General features: G+C 38.3%; 1 protein-coding gene across 1 annotated transcript in view; it reads right to left on the reverse strand.

Annotated features, from left to right (window-relative positions):
* USP47 (ubiquitin specific peptidase 47) overlaps window positions 1-17,653 on the reverse strand; it is a 44,546-nt gene extending 26,893 nt beyond the window's left edge. Inside the window, exons 1-4 of the mRNA XM_054171985.1 lie at window positions 17,536-17,653; window positions 5,202-5,261; window positions 1,820-2,023; window positions 905-1,021 (exon numbers count right to left, since the gene is read on the reverse strand). Of these exons, the coding sequence (XP_054027960.1) occupies window positions 905-1,021; window positions 1,820-2,023; window positions 5,202-5,261; window positions 17,536-17,574 (420 nt within the window). The 5' untranslated portion in view covers window positions 17,575-17,653. The remainder of the gene's footprint in view (window positions 1-904; window positions 1,022-1,819; window positions 2,024-5,201; window positions 5,262-17,535) is intronic.
* Window positions 17,654-17,979: the final 326 nt, after the last annotated feature.

Genomic DNA, 17,979 nt, shown 5'->3' on the forward strand with positions numbered 1-17,979 from the left:
AATTGCACATACACAGTTGCTTGCATAACATTTAATTCTGCCCTCCAAATTCTCAACTCCATGAGAATCATTCTTCATGTTAATGGATGCCCTTTAGAATACAGTATAGTCAAATACAGGACTAAAGGGCAAGCCTACAGTTCAGCACCTCCTATTTCCTGCACTGAAACACAGAATGAGATATTTTTTTTTCAGTTATAAAAATCACCCTCAAATTCTGACTGGATGCACATTTTTTTAAATAGTTTTCACCTTTAGAGGTAATTATGTCCACAGCAAAGACTAAGTAGGGAAGCATTACGTTGACATGAGAGCTGAGTAAAAAATCTTAACATATCACTAGACTATCCCTGATTTAAATAACTGCAGCTTAGTTTATCTTTCACTGCATACATCTGACAAATAGTAAATTTGAAATAATTTTGCTATGGCAAACAGGTGCCTCCAGCAACACTAAAAACTCTTCTTTAAAACACATGATTTCCCTTGCTCTTAAAGGCACAGGTAACTGCTGTTATAAAACTGTCAGTTCCAAGAATTCTGATAGACTGGCCTAATACTGCTTTCAAACACCCAGAGGAAAAGAAGTAAACCTGTATTGTTAAGAATCATCTCTGAACGTGTTGAAAATTAATTAATTATATAACCTTAGAAAGTTCCTCAAAGCAAAGCATTACATAAATATTTGACAAGCAGAAATAAAAAGTGACATCAAATCACTAGTACTGGAGTTGGTCCTACTCAGGAGAAACCTGTAAGTGTAAAACAGTAAAAATAACAGTCTAGAAGTGTACTGTGAAGGTTCCTGAAGCAGCTTATTGTATGAAACATTACTTAATTTTCTGATCTCACAAGGGCAATATGCACAATGCAATAGCTTATGCTCTCTCAAGATTTTACTTACCAGCATTAAATGAGGCTGCTCACCATCCTTGTCTGTCAAATGCAGGAAGTTCTTCTTCCCTGGCTCAAAACCAGCATCCAGGAGAGTTTTGTCACTGTTCTGATCTAATGGAGTCTGCTAAAAAATACAAACACAACCAAACAACAAAAACAAACCACACTTTAAAAAAACACACCAAGCAAACAACACAGATCTATATGCAATTAATAGTTTCTGTCCAAGTACAATGCTTGAACTTGCTTCTGACACACTAAGATGAAATTAATATAAATTATTATCCAATATAAAGATCATTAACAACAAAAGAACTTGGAAACAGTTTAAGAAACAGCATAAATTAATTATTACAGTACAGTTTAATCCCTCAAAGTTAGTCTATTCAGAAGTCAAGACACTGGTCTATACCTTTATTGCAGTACATCAAAGCATAGTGTCCTATATCACTTGCCTATGCTTTTATTAAAAAGAAAAAAAAAAAAAATCACAGAATTATCAACAAGCCTAAACATGACCTGAAACAAACTAACATCTACTTTTTAAGTAATCTTACTAAGTTATGTGGGTGTTTCCATGGAAACCATATTAACTAAACCCACCAAATTTGAGTCATAAAGCAGTATTAATAATTTTTTAAAAAATATACTTAATACATTCAAGTACATGTAAGAAGCATGGAAAGTCAGCACAATAACATAATTCTGTTGAGAGGAAAACTTTTCTCCAACAAGACCAAAGGAAATGGGAGATTAATTATCATAGGTCTTATTAAAATTATATACTGCATTACACTGCAATTATATTAGTTTCTTTTGTTTAATGAATAAATAAATGTAATCTGTGAAAAACAGCACACTTTTAAACATGGAGACTTAAATGTTTGCTATGAAAAGGAAATAAAAAGCACTTTTGCCATACCGTATCAATTACATTATCTCCATTCCCCCACATTAAATCAAAAGTTCCATTCACATAGCCCACTTTCAAAGCCACATCTTCAAAGAGTTTTTTAAGTGGTGTAGAAGCTGGCAGGTTTATGGTAACACGTTCATTCACTGTCTTGGAATTTGTAGTATCCTGTATTATACACAACACCCTGGGTTCCTCAGCAGCACGTTCTACCTGGAATGAGAGCAGGCAAAAATTCACGAGTTAAGAGCGTTCTGGAGTTAAATAGAGCAATACAAACTAGACTCCACCAGTAAAATGCAGTACACTTTTACAACCAAAGGATCCCAAACCTGGAATTAATTTTTGAAGGCAGGCACAAGAAAATTAGAATCTTCCTGTTTTGTTAAGCAGGTGTAAGAAACAAGCTCCATTTTTATAGAACAGGAAGGAATTAAATATGGGTGATCACTATAGAGAAAGATAAACATATCAAGGTCCACAAGAATTTCATCCAGTAAAGCAGACAGACTGCTTCAAATCAGGAATAGATTTTCAAAACATTATTTCAAGCTCGTATTTTAATTTGACACTATCACAAATCCTGCTGAGGTAGAAAAATACCTTTTGTAATTTTTAGGAATGCAACCCAGACAATCTGCAAGCTCCCAAATAACCTTGGAAGTGGACCTTTAAAGAAAAAGTTTCATGAGCAAGCCACCACATTTGTTTTACTAAATCGACTGTTACACGAGTGACAGAAAAATTCTTCTGTCTGAACAGAACTGCCAAATGGCTGCTAGACAAACAGATTTTAAACAGCAACTTCAATATATCTGAGTCTTCAACAGAAGAGTGATCAGCAGGTCATGGGAAGTAATTCTCCCTTCTACTCTGCTCTCATGAGACCCTGTCTGGAGTACTGCATCCAGTCCTGGTGCCCCCAGCGTAATAGGGACATAGAGCTGCTGGAGGAGGTTCAGAGGAGAGCCATGAAGATGAGCAGAAGGCTGGAGAACATGCCCTGTAGAGGCAAACTGCAAGAGTTGGGGTTGTTCTGCCTGGAGAAAAGGCAGCTCTGGTGAGACATTAGAGCAGCCTTCCAGTACCTGAAAGGGGCCTGCAAGAAAGCTGGGAAAGGACTTTTTACAGTGGCTTGTAATGATAGCAAGAAAGGGGACAGCTTTAAGTTTGAGGAGAGTAGATGTTTCACTAGATATTAGGAAGAAATTCTTTACAATGAAGGTGGTAAGACACTGTAACCAGTTGCCCAGGGAGGTTGCAGATGCCCCCTCCCTGGGGATGTTCAAGGCCAGGTTAAAAGTGGTCTAGTGGAAGGTGTCCCTGCCCATGGCAGGGGCCTGGAACTAGATTATCTTCAAGATCCCTTCCAACCTAGACTATTCTATGAATTTATGAAAATTAACGATCTTAACTGAAGGTGGCAAGGCACTAGTGACAAAATTTTACAGACCCAGGTAAGCCAAGAAAACGGCATTTTCCCAAAACTTTGCAACAGTGCAAACCCAGCCAAAAATAAGCACAATCAATTAGTTCCCTAAATTATTGGGAGTTGTAGAACAGTAAGGAATAAGTGATATTTATATACAGGTCACACAAGAAAGCATCAGGTCAGTTAAAGGAATAATTAGTCCCTAAGCACTCGGCCTTTTCAACTTGTAAGACACAAAGCGTTAGTAAGGCATGTCAGAGCATCCTAGTCTCAGCTCATGGCTAAAGGGTGCATCTGAAATAGCAGACACATGCAGTGCTATCCACTGAAAATCATGATAGAAACATTACGTTGTAGTTACATTAAAACTGTCAGCCATGTCAACTAAAAAGAAGATATAAACTTCAGCATGCCTTTTATTTCTACACACCCAGCGTCATAATACAGAGCACCACCACAATGGCATAGTTCCTTAGGAGAGCTTCTTATATCACCAGCGCTCTCACAAATCAATAGAAACATTTAAACTGATACCACATCCCATCACTTCACAAAATCTCATCATCAGCTGACTGTCTTCAAGCAACTATAAACTAAATTCTTGACTGCAGTATCTATTGCTATCATTATCAGAAAAAAAAAAGAGAAGGGCAAATAAAAACACCCCCCCAACCCCCACCCCAGTCTGCACCATGTTAGTTTAGACAAGTTGAATCACTAAGTTTAGCAGATACAACGTATGGAAGTCTTCATTAGCTGCATGCTCCAAAATTCAAGGCACCATTTCCAGCAAATTTGCACCAATTCATCTTCATACATTTAATCTTTAGCAAAGAATTTTAGGTTTATGAACAACTTTCCATGAAGACAAACACAAGTATTGCTGAAACGCTAACCATACATCAAGAAAATACAATTTTGAAGCTGACGTACTTCTGGCATACTATATCCTCACTTTCATCCATAACACTCAGACACAGGGGAGTGTACCTGAGTAGGCTAAATTTAAATTTCACCAGCAAATACTTCTCCTGGATTCTCTAATTTAAATTTCCCAGCACAGCTTCATTCTTCAGGTTTCTTTCACTGTATGGTTCTCCACTGGAGACTCAATTCCTTGTTGCCTTACTATGTTTACAAAACCAATCCCTCCTATTTGCAGAAGATACCCATGAATTTAGCTCCTACTCACAGTGTCTCCAGTAGATTTGATAGTGAATCAGTTGTGACTTAAATTGGAGTTGCTACTGAAAATAATTAGACAGAACATGTGATGGATGGAAATACCATTAAGTGAACAAATTACAGAAGATTTGCTGTTTGGGTTGCTGGATGTTTCATGTCAGAAAAATCCTTTCTTCCTTGTTCACAGATGTAATTCTGACAGACTGAACAGGTTTAACTTGGGGTTAGTAAACCAAAGGGTATTAAGCCATCACTCATGCTGCTACTGCTTCAAGTCCTTCATAGTAAACAGATAAAGCAAAAATAACCTCAGTCCAACTGTATTAATGGTAAGCGTTCACATATATCTGAACTACCAGACAAAAATGTATTCATGTTTGTGGCTACTTGACTACTTAAATGGTGTAAAAGGCAGGTATAGGCCACTGAACTATTTTGACAGGCTGTTATCAGAGTCCACAAAGAAAACACAAAACTTAATTGTAATCATTACATAATCTTATGTATTATGACAGCTACACAACTATTTTTTTAAAAGGAAAAGCTACAGAGGGCTAAACCCCCACATACCAGTGCAAAAGCATATAAGCATACCCTCAGTTTGAAGCTTCTGCTGTGGAGACTGTTTATTTAATACATAAACTTTGTATTCAAGAACATGCACACAAAATTCAATAGCACATGCTCATGTTAAGAAATGAACAAACACTACAGCATCATGCTACTACTATGTGTCTTGGTTATCATTTCATGAAGTTGATTTCATCTATCTACCTGTGAAAATTTCTTCTTCATTTCAGCAAAGATACTTTGTCTGCAATTCCAAAACATATCCTATAGTATATAAAAACAAAATTAACAAGTCACAATCCTTTCAAACAGTTTTACAGTAGAAATTGTTCAAAATCAACTTTCAAAGAACAAATGGAATAGACTCCTAATATTGTAACAAGTAACATCAAGTTCAGTGCACATTAGTTTAACATTTAAATTATAGATAACTAAAAATGAAAAATCATACTAACAAATTCCTTCATTATATTAAAAAAAGCCTTTCAGACATAAGTAAATATTTTACCTCAAATGACTCAAGCAGAAGCATAAGCCTATAATTCAGTTTATTACTGCATTTATAAATTATGAGGTTCATATGAAATTCTCCATTAATGCCTGATGTACTTCCTGTAGTATTTTTTTATTCCTATGAACCCATTTTGAAGTAAGCATATGAAGAAATGAAGTTACTGACTTTTCTGGTTCCTAATGTACTAAAGCAGGCTTTCTCTAAAAATCTCTTTTGTACCATCAAAAATGCAACAAATATTACCTGTACAAAACTGTTTTCTGACTAAGGACAAACACCAAATTCACTGCTTTGTGTATCTTAGGCACTGCATTTTGCATTTTTTCCAGAAAGGAAAAACAGGAAGTGAGACAGAAAGATGCTAATTACATCATTGGTCTTTTCCAAGTTTATTTAACTGCACCCTAGGTCAAGATCATCAAAACACAAAATACTGACATCATCTTTAGTGATGTGCTCTATTTGCCCCACCAAACTACCTATATAACCAACCCAAACCAGACCACTGCATTTAATAGCAGGATAACACAGAAGGCCAGATTTATTTCTTCATGTACAGAAACTTAAATTCTAGTTTTGAAGGTCTAATAATCCAAGATTAGTAGCTCTATCTATCAAGTGTTTTCTTTACACACCAGTTTGTAATTTCAGATATAATAGATATATGTTTATATAATATAAACATATTTTAAAAAACAAACAAAACAACCAACCAAACCCAAACACAAAACACCAAAAGACACCCAACAAAACAAAACAAACAACCCCGAAAAACTTCCCCCCAAACAAATACACCTGGAAAACAAACACCACCATAATTTCTATGTTTTTTTAAATTACTAGTGTTACCTGCTCTCACAGCTGGAAGTTACACATGTTTGATGAAGCGACTTAAAAGTTAATATTGTCCCAGAAGCATGATTTTGAAGCTGTTGATTTATGGTATTATGATAGTCAAGTGTATTGCCCAGTGCTGAAAACCAAAGTCTTCTATTTTTCCTCCTAATTGGTGTCCCCAAAGAGCCCTTACTTTAGCCTGAATTCCTTCCCTCTGGAGACAGGCAAGTCCATTATACACAGGGATGTGTAATTTCCTAGTGTGCTATTTCACTTGATGTGTGTGGTAGAGAGTTGAAGGGGAAGATAGATCCAGTTCAGCATCACCTGAACTGGACTCTTAATATCTATGGGTTGCTTCTTTTCAAAGAAGGCCCTTGTGTTCTCAGCTCTTGAATGCTCAGTAAAGGACTATCGAAAGATTTTTCCAGGATTATTTCACACTCAAATTCTAAATGACAAAAGTTGGTTTTTAACATGCCACGTAACACAAATCAAATTTACAAATTCTACTGTTTATGTTTGGGAACTCTAGAAATGACAGCCTTCCACTGCTCTGACAAGACAAATCACATCACTCAGATGTGTCCATCTTTCAGATGCAGCATTTCCTACTTTTCAGTTATTCAAACTAACATATACATAGTACTCAAGGAATATATACAGAAATATCCTACTGCCTTTTCTTCAGAAGAGATAAAAGCACCTATTCAGGTAGCAAGCACATCTACTCCATACTGGTGGTAAGTCCTCCAAACTAGATGTTGCTACTTTGCCATACCACAACACTACTACTACTACTTAGTAAAAACAATTTGCAGACCCTCAATGACATAAGCATCTAAAAAGGCAAATGCAGACTGCTACATATGACTACAATTTAAGAGATAATCTTATTATTTCACCACAAGAGTTTTATCAAGCTATAACTATTTGAAATTTTAATTTCTAATGTTAACCATTTCCATTTATTGAAACACTGACACTTTGATCCCATCACTCCATCTTTTACATTTTTCCCTTTCTAGAAAGAAGATGACATTCCCAAACCTGTACGTAGAAGACCCTGTATTAGACCAGATTTGCCGAAGACTTTATAATACAAACATGCAATCAGCACACAGGTCTAACATGGATGGACATTCAAGAGGGCAAATCTACAGAGGCATTTACCATGTGTGTACCTTTCTAAATAATATTTCATCCTGAAAGATCTGCATGTGTAAGTTGCAGTGCATAAAGCATATTGTAGCAGTGAAGTAATTCAAGCTGTGATTCAGTATATACTAACAAAGGAAGCATTGTTATTAGTGCCATCTGCAAGACTGAGACATTAGCTTTGACCATGTAAAGTTCTGTATTTGATGAAAATAGAGGCACAGAAAAATTATAGTTACTAGATCTGTCAAAACAATACTGAAATGCAAAACTGCAGTGGTTGTAACACTACATTTAGATGTGATTTGCTGTTTTTCAGCCTCAAATCACTCAGTCCACTAAAACTCTATAGCAGCATTTCACTAAGCTTATCAGGACAAACCAATACAAACATTTTTCAAATGACAGAAGACTATCCCAAATTTTAACTCCTGCTTCAGTTCTTTTATAAAATTATTTTCAGAGACTGAAGCTGAAACCTAAAGCTAAGCTCAAACTTCACATAGATTCTACACAATATTTCCCAATTCACTATTTCCAACATGCAAAAACACTGAAGGCATAAATTAGTAAGTAAAATCACAAGTTTAAGGTCAAGAGTTTAAGTAACAGATGTGTGAAGCTTGACTGCTGAGGAAAGCTAATGGTCTACTGAGACTTAAAATGATCAGCAATAGAAAAGTTCCTACATGTCCACACCCTATAAATAATTCTCACAAATCACTGCAATAGAGAGAAAAGACAAAGAGATCAGTAGTAAGTGGAAAGGGCAGACATGATGCTTACATTCACAGTGACTTGGATGATTAAGCCTAAGACAGCAATTATCAAATTTCATGTAGCTTCAGCAACTTAAGACTATCATGAAATACACACAAGTGACTAATGTCTATCACATTACTGCTGGTCAAACTTAGGCGGGTATGTTTCAAAGTCTGTGTAACTGATGGGCTGCACATTTCCAGAAATTACAAGTATCAAAGTGAAATCGGGTACATACAATCACAAAAAAAGTCTGCATCTGTACCTTATACTTCTGAACTATCACCACACAGAAATGTTCAGATTTAAGTTTGTTGCAACTCTCCCTCTCAATGACGACGATTGCCATAAATACGGCTGCTTGAGAAACCATAACCGTATTTCAGGAATTCCTTCATCTGTTCCAAGAGGTCCAACCCATTAACCACCACACTGGATACATGCTGACAGCACTACAGTCTGCACAAAACATGAAGACTTTTCAAGTATACAGCAAGGGGAGGGGGGGAAAAAAACCAAACAAAAAACCCCAAACCAAAACAAACACCCCCCACACAGGAAGCTGGGGGGGGATTTAAAAAAACAGTGTGCTAGGCTACCATCTGCACTGGACAAACTCTCTTTATCCTGTCACTTTTGAACTATGGATTTCAGAGAATCTTTATAGCCCACAAGCACAAGTGTAACAACATGTTCAGCAACAGAAGGGAAAAAGAGAAGTTTTAGTTATGTTCAATATTTGCTTGGAAATTGGCTGGGCATTGGTCTGCCCACAGGACATAGTGACTTACTGCCTTTGTATGGTTTGGTTGGGTTTCCCCCCCCACCCTGTTCTTCTACTTGTTCTCCACTTGGCAAATTTTATCTTGACTCCCATGTTTTCTGACTTTTACTCTTCCTTTCCCCTTCCTCTGTCTCACTGGGTGTGGGAAGTGAGCAAGTGGCTGCAAGCTGCTTAGCTGCCTACTAGGGCTAACACCCAACAGAGTGATTAAAAAAATTATGACTCCAAATTGTTATTATTGTTTTAATTTGACATAACTGAAATGTGGCTTTATTTTTTTTTTTGGGTTTAATCCTTATTGCTTGTTAATACCAACCCAACTCTGCTGGATCACAAAGATTTCAAGTAACTTCCCCATTCCAACAGTCAGAGAGACCTCAAAGACTGTGCAAGGAAAGGAGTCAATAACAATGTACAGAATATTTTTCAAATGTGTCAATAGAGTAATTGTATGTGTTTCTTTAAGTCTCTCAGACAAGCTAGCCCAATTATGTTCCCCACTACAAAGCCTGAACTATTTCAACTTTGTGAACCCTCATCTATTCCTTGAACACATTCGTAGCAGTATGTCCTTGGTTATACTGCTTCCCCTCTGCTTCAACCTGCAGCATTTAACTATGCTTTCCTCTCAGTATTTGATATACCTTAAAAGAACAAAACTAATGCCTCAATGAGATACCTCATGATGACTACTACAATTAGAAGAATAATTAAGATATTGTATAAGGCTATGAAGATACCCATCTATTTTGGAAACTAAATATGTAAAACTTAAGGTGAATTTACAGTGCACTAATAATACTTCACACATACACGACAGCCTAAAAACTTTAAAAACAACATCTCAGTTATACAAACAGTTACAGCCTGAATAGCTGCCAGAAGAAGCAGTTTTGCTCCCACCTGCTTAATTCCACCCCCACAATGTCCCCTTTCTTGTGCTGGTACAAATGGTCACACAGCTACATATTGAACAGACTTAGATAGCTAATCCTTCTTAAATTTAATCATTTCTCGTTGGTTTTTTTTCCCAGTGAGTTAGCTTCAACCCAAGTCATCCCTTTAGCTTCTCAACAGAATCCTTAATTCTCCTGGAAAAGGTTTGAGTGATACAATGGTACCAGCAGAGGAGAAGGAGGAATACTACTTTAAATGCACGTATTATATATAGAAGCATTTAAATCACTAGATACCAATCTACCTGGACATAACTGCAAATTTCTGTTATCATGAAAGAATGAAATTACACCTTCCATCCTTCAGTATGAGTGCGTGTAAATGCTAATGCTGCTCACAGGACAAGAGAAACAATTCCCCCTTCTATCTTGAATAGCCTAGAAGAGCAAAAGGCATCACTGGCAGTCCTATTGCTTATGCCCTCACATCACACTTGCTCTGTTTCCCAGTGTGCTGTAGACACAGGATAACCACAGAAGGTGGCTGAGGTCATACTGAGACTAATGGCCCTGGTGAAGAGAACCCCAGGAATGCATTCCTATGGTGGATGACTGGATGCAGAAAGCAGAAGAGGTACAAAAAGAAATTCTGTAGCCAGGCCTCTATGACCTTCTTCCTTTAGGAAAGGGGGGCACATGTTTTACTCTCTTCTCTATCTCACAATGATTATGGATTCATTTGTGGTTTTCAAAGAACACCTCTTCAGAAATGCTTCTCGAGTAATGAAATTTCAATTAATGAAAATTTACAAAAGGGTTTGTCACTTCACTGAAATAGCATTGCACACCAGCTGTTAAGTGTCACTGCTGCAAAATGCATACAGATACATTATTTTTATAATATATACACATTTCAAAGTCTAATGCTTTCTAAATATGCCCCAAAATAACACTATGCCTCAGAAATAAGGAGTATGTTACGAGGCTAGCATTTACCCTTGAGAGTTTGTTCCTGTTGTTGTGGATTACTGGGTCATTTGTAAAAGGCATTTATAAATGAATAGACAGCCAAAAAAATTGGTACGGGGCCAGAGATAACTAAACATATCCAGGGGATTCTGAAGACTACTTGAAAAAGATATGGCAGAGGAGTGTGTCTGGGGGCAGCTAAACTAGAGATCAAGACTTTTACTTTTCAGTTTTACATAAAGAAAAATAACTTAAGTTCTGTATTTTAAAAAATGTTAAATACATCTTACTTAACTCTTGAAGAACAAGTCCTCTTATGCTTATCTCCCAATGCTCTTTTAAGGTGAGTCAAAATTAATTACTTCCTTTAAAAGTCAAACGTAGCAACTGTCAAGAATGTAAGAGTAGAGATATTTCCTAATCGTGCGTACAGATCACACAAGAACGCTAACAAAGTTTACTGTTATTATATTAAGGAGTATCAATGAATACAGTAGTAGCTGTAACAGATTGAGTTTTAAAATCTAAATAGGTTTCTCTTAACCACTGAACATTCTGAGTATTTCACTTTTACTCTTAAAAGTCATAATTAAAGTGATCATATTTTCTTTCATACTATGACCCTGAATTGTTCAATTTCCAAGGAATTTTTTAACCAGTCTAAAATAATAGTGAGAATTAATTGTAAATTATGTTCTCTATATTTGCAAACTATCTGCCAGCCTCTGTACATCTATTACAGTAATTCAGATATAAAACATCATCTTTATATGGCTGGCTTTGTTTGGATCTTCTGTCCACCTTCTTAATCAGCAAACTCCTTGCTTGTTTTCTTAATATTGGAAGAAAAAGGGGATGCAAGAACATCACCAAATACTTACTACACTTACCTATTAACCTATAATCACATCATTTGTTTCCTGAGGAGAGTCACAGAAGCAGTGGATGGTGCTTTCACACTTGCCCTCTACTCCTTTGAGTATGGAAACACTGTGAATTTCATTGAAGAACATTCCTATACTGCTAATATCCTAAAGGACTTTCTGCTGGATTGAATTATAAGTGCCATGTTAGCAAAAAAACCAACAAATTATAGAGTCCAAGTAAAAAATAAGAGTTTTCTTTTTTGGACAATTTTGAAATGAAGGCTTAAGTCTCTACAACATCACCAACATGCATCCTAAGAAACTGAATTCTCATACAGTTTAGAAAGTAAAAATGTGAACACAGGTATACTTAATTTTTTAATTTTAAACTGTCCAGCTGCTGTTGGGGAAAGATAGAAGACGAATAGCAAGCTGAGTCAGCAGGGATTTTTTGTGTAGTTCTCTAGTGACACTGCACAGACGGAGGGTTAACAGTTAAGAATATAATGTTTATGCCCAGGCCTCATGGGTGCTTGCCTGATATCACTACCATGAAGGCCTCTAGGGAGAGCATGAACTTAGAAGCACAGTGTGTCCACAGAAGGTATAAATACAACAACATCTATGATAAAGGACCTTGATGATTTTTCTATATTAACTGGAAAAAACACTTTATTTACAAAAAAAAGCAGGTACTACTTTAAGTTGTTCTATCTGCTATTTTTAAACATTCCCTCAGTTACTTTTACTGATCTCAGTGCAACACCTACACAAATCAGTAAGCATAGCCACTTTCCATCCCTTTAGCTCCAGCAGTACTCTGCCAGGCTTCTTAAAAAAAAATGTTAACATCTTGTCAGACATTATTTACAGTGAAAACTTCCCTAGTATATCAAGTATCTTTCTCACAATTGCAAAATTAGAGCATTCACCAATTCTATGGAGCTCAGGCATGCTTCCTCATGTTACTTACAAGGCTTTCCTCACGTCAATATTGAGAGGATGTACCTGAATTGCAGCACAATAACCTGTTCTATGTTATTCACAGAGCTGCCTACCTAAAAATAATCTGTTATTTTTCAGAAGCACCTAAAGGACCCTTGTGTACACAATCTTGGAGATTAAATTAAGTGATTTTTTTTTACCAGTTTTACCCTTTCACTTTTTGTAAGTTATTTAATCTGCAAATGCTGTGCAAGACCATTTGCTCAGTGCAAGCTGATTACATGCCAAACACTGCAAAACACAAAGAAAATACTACACATTTCACAGTGGCTGAAACTGTGATCAAGTTGATTATTTTGAAACTTTACTAAGAACTGTAAGGATTTAATAGCATTTCAATTATCACTTCTTTAGTAACTAATGGTATTGTTTTGAGAATACTTTCTTCAAGAAAAATAACAAAATGTTAATAGGCAGCCCACCTGAAGGTATGGCATATAAATTCTCAAAGGGACAAAGTGTTAAATACCACTTTTAAGTGCTCACAAAAGGAATAAAAAATGCTGTACATAGCAAAGGGAACTAAACTGTGACTGAGAACCCTAGAGGCTGAACTAAGCAGGGAAAGCTCTTTCATTCTACTCTTATGCCTTATTCACAAAACTAAATTACTACCCAAGTATGACTCAGAAAGCATTTGTTTGCAAGGAACAGATCACTTGGTGCAATTTTGCGTGGATTTTCTGTTTGTTTCTTAATTTGATTTCCAGAATACCTGCTCAGTCAATGAAGTAGTTACCCCATTTGTCACAATCATCTTTATGCTTTACAACAGAGTGCAGAAGGTAAAGCAGGAAAAAAAAGTGATGAATTACACAAGCTGTAACCACTTACAGAATCTCTTAATACGCAAGAATGAAAGAACAATGATGTCATCAGCATTGAAAAGAACAGCATCCCCTTAGTAACCAGAACTGCAAGACACCTTAATCAGATTCCTGCTCTTCTAAAGAAGTTAGAGCGATATCCGCCAAGAAACATTTGTTCAGTGCAGAAGATAAAATGGACTCATTAGTGCAGGGATGAAAAGACTCACATTAGCTAGATAAGAGAGAACTCACACTACCTTCTTTGCTTTGTTGGCAGCAAGTACAAAGCACATATATATATATATTTCTTTTTTCTGACAGGTGTACTTTGGATAGTTCATGCTGGAACATGCTGAGAAAATATCTGCACAGCATTTATTTAATTAGTAGTACAGCCATTTCAAAAAACTCAGAGCAGAATATACTTTTTATATTCTGACCAAATCTGGACAATATTCACTAAGTTCTGATGTATCTTGCTCTTCAAGAATACTTTAGGTAAAGTTCACTTACATTACCAGTAAACAAACAAACATCTAACTTCCTCATCAACTGTGTTGATTAGAATATTCTATTTAAGGCAGATTTACCCCAAAAAAAGTTTTACATTTACTTTTTTTCCTCTAAGAAAGAATGAAAACCATAGGATTGTTTTCCTTTCCAATAGCAACATTTTCTTCCGTTTTACATTACTATCTTTCTTACACTATTCCCTCCCCCTACCCAGGGAGTAATACAGGGTAAATTGATGCCAAATATTAAAACTATTTTTAAAGAACATGCTCAACATTTACTGCCAGGGTGTAGCAATGTCCTGTATGTTACTCAGTACCTTCTGTTTTACTGGATACAAAGGAAGACTAAATTGAATAACTTATCTTTCAGATAAAGAGAGAAAAGGAATGGACAACTGCAAGGAAAAGAGACATAGACCAGTTCAAGAAACTGAACCCCAGGTCTAGTGAGCAGCAATTCTTATGGCCCCTACCATCAGAAATTATTGGTCATACAACTACAAGAGCAGTTGGAAAAATGCTAGGCAGTGGTAAGGATGCAAGAACAAATTTACCAAATGCCTGCATAACTGGGGGAAAAAAATTTAATATAAAACCAAATCTCAATACTGGGTTATTAGAAACTATTTTAATACATCTGTCCGAAATAGAAAAGAACATGATGCCAAAGTTATGAACAAGAAAAAATAACAAGGCCCTAATTACCTGCAGAGATGCATCTGAACTTACACAATGTCCAAAAGAAATTTTTTAAGAGACTAACAAACAATATTCTGACAGCAGCAGTGAAACTAATAGCATTTTGTCTCTGTGAAAACATGCTATTACTCTTTACAAAAGCTAAAGAAAAACTTCATGCAATATACTTTAAAGCTAACAATGTGAGCTCCTTGGAAGCATGGAGAGGTATACATACATACAGATGCACCATGCGAGATGATGCTTTCTAGACAAGAACCTAAACACTTTTCCCTCATCCACTCCTTTACATTAGTCATTCCCTAGATTAGCCTAAAGCAAACATTACACTTCTCACTCTTTTATATTGGAATGCAAATTAAAAATATGGCTGCATACTCATCTTTAACAGACACTAGTTCTCATCCCAGTTTAATCTTTGAAACAGAGCAAGGCAGTAAGCTACACAAGTGCTATCAGCTCCTTGGGAAAGGACAAAACCCATGAACTCTAACCTTTTGTCCACCCCTAAAGGGCAGAACTGAAACTCCAAAATATCTGCTTTGCCTCCAGCTGCTGAAAATGGCATAATAGGAATATTTAGGAGAAGGTTGTTGAGAACTCAGGGATCCGGAGAATTCTGTTTATCCATAACTTCCAGTGTTCCCTGCAATGAGATTACTAATGAATCTCAGAAGGACTCAGTATGAATGCCACAGCATAACATTCATTGAACTTCCTATCACTGAAATAATAAAAAAGAGGATATACTGAAAAACACTGGAAAGTGTCTATTACAAAGTGTGTCTATACATATACCTATATATACAAACCAAATAAACTTAATGCTAACAGCTAATCTGTTTTCTTCAAATTGATTTTTCTTATATTCAGTTCTATCTACTGATAAAATACAGGGGACACACTACAGAACTTAAGAAAACTGGTTGAAAAAAAGCAATTCACACTAGTAGTATTCATGCACAGAGTTTATAGATTGCACACTGTGTGTTTAAGATATCCATATCTATAACAACATATTCATCTTCCTTTATCCATACTTTCCCTCCTTACAGACAGAAGTGCATTCAAAATCCTAGTCCAATGAGTCAGTTAAAAATACACATCTGAATCATACCTATATTCTGAATACAACTATCAAGCCAACAGGGATACTATTAATACATAACTAAAGAAACAGCCTCAGCTAGCTGCTTTTATTAATCACCTTGTCTGTTCCAGTTAACTGCAACTAATGCCACAAGGTTTCTCCTGCCAGACTCTTTTATCTCTCTGTTTCTTTAAAAAATGAAATGTTTAAGCATACTAGCTACTGTATTCCATCCCCCATTTGAAGTTTCTGGAGACTTCACATTCCTGTAAGGACTTAACACAGTCTTTTAAACCTTAGGATTTTAAGAAAGCAAACAAGAAGTAAAGCTACCTTTGTCATATACATCCTGTACTTAACCTGTACAAAAATTTGTTTCTAAAATTCAGTATTGGTATTTGCTTCACAGCTCTTCTCAAGGATACCATTAAAAGACCACCAACTCATGTTGCCAAACTCTACAAAACTGAAGGTCTTACCCAATGGAACAGGTAGATGTAACAATCCAGTGACATGTGAACAAAAAAAATAAAGGGTTTGAGTAATTTATCAGAACAGTAAAAGTGTCAGAAGAGTTAATGAATATTTTAGGTGTACCTGTTGAGGAAATAAACCTTCTACTAATACAACTTTATGAATAGCTGTTTCCAAACACTTCATATCATTGCTCGGAGACTCCTTGCCCTGAGTAGTATCCCTCTTACTTGACACGTGTCATTTGCCTATCGCTGCAGGACAGAGGCTTAGCCTTCCTCTTTCACCCAGGCTCTTATCTTTAGCCTATATCGCAAAACAAGACTTCTGCCTTCCTCTTGCGGCAGAACAGAGATCAGGGGCCCAAAGCAATGGAAGCTCAGCCGGTCCATATTTTCTCCAACACCCACCACAGTTAGTACCGCCTGTTTTATGCAGCGTTTCACAGCTGCGTCGGGGAGACACAGAGTCGCCCCACAAACCCGGCAGCGGTCCCCCGAGCTGCTATTTCGCGCACGGGCCCCTTTTTCTCCATCCAAGATGCCCTCGGGCACCCAGAGACCCATCTTGCTGCCGGGGCCTGCATCCTCCTCAGCCCTCTCAGTTTAGGGCCCTCACGCGGAGCCTCCGCTCCCCCCCCCCAGGCCAGAGACTGGCTGCCCTCCCTCAGAGCAGCGCACAAGACCTCTGACACGAAGAGCGACCCAACCCGTGGCCGAGCATTGGCACCGCCGTCCTGGCCCCAGCCCCACGGCCACGCAGGCCGGCCTCTCCGCATGCCGCAACACAGACAGGTGCAACTCTTCGACCGCCTCCGGGGACTTGCGCAGCCCGAACTCGGTCCCGGCCTCCTCCTCTCCACAGAAGCCCACACGGAAAAGTGTCCCCTTTCCTTCCCGCGCATCACTGTTCACCCCCTGCGGGTCCCCCCCGCAAGTCAAGGGTTGCTTGGCCACCACACAAAGACAGGCCCTCCCTCCCGCCGCGCCTCACAGGCAAACAGCGAAGCCAAGCCGAGCCAGGCCGGGCCAGGCCTCTTCCGACCGCCACCCTCGGCCGGTTCCCGTACCCGGGCCTCTCTCACGTCGCAGGGGCCGCCGCCAACGCCCGCCGCGGTGCCCGGCATAATAGCCCACCACCCCGACCCGCCTCCACTTCACCTCTTTGGGGACAAGCTGGTTCTCCTCGCTGGGCACCATGGCCGGAGGCACGGTGCTGAGCCCGCAGCAGGCTAAGCTGAACTGAGCTGAGCGTCGTCGTCAGCAGCAGGAGGCGGGGGCACACCAGCGGCTCATCCTCCGCCACCGCCCCAGCCGGCGAGGGCAGTGCCACAGTCCCGCCCTGCCGCCAATCAATGGCAAAAATGGCGGCTGAGGCTGTTCTCGCGAGAGGTGGTCTGGCCCGCTTGTGTCGGGGCGCTGGGGGTGTCTGAGCTTCAGTTGCTGCTACTGTCGGCATGATCCTCAGCTGGTGGCAAGCCTGGCTGGCGGAGGTGCGCGGTTATCATCTGAGTACGAGCAGCATAGAAGGCGTGGCATGTTCACCTTTCAGGCGGCTAGAGCAGAGCCGTGCCGCGCCATTCCCGTCCTCCTTCCAAGGACCGT

The sequence above is a fragment of the Dryobates pubescens genome, chromosome 22 (assembly GCF_014839835.1).
Source record: "Dryobates pubescens isolate bDryPub1 chromosome 22, bDryPub1.pri, whole genome shotgun sequence".
NCBI classification, from domain to species: Eukaryota; Metazoa; Chordata; class Aves; order Piciformes; family Picidae; genus Dryobates; species Dryobates pubescens.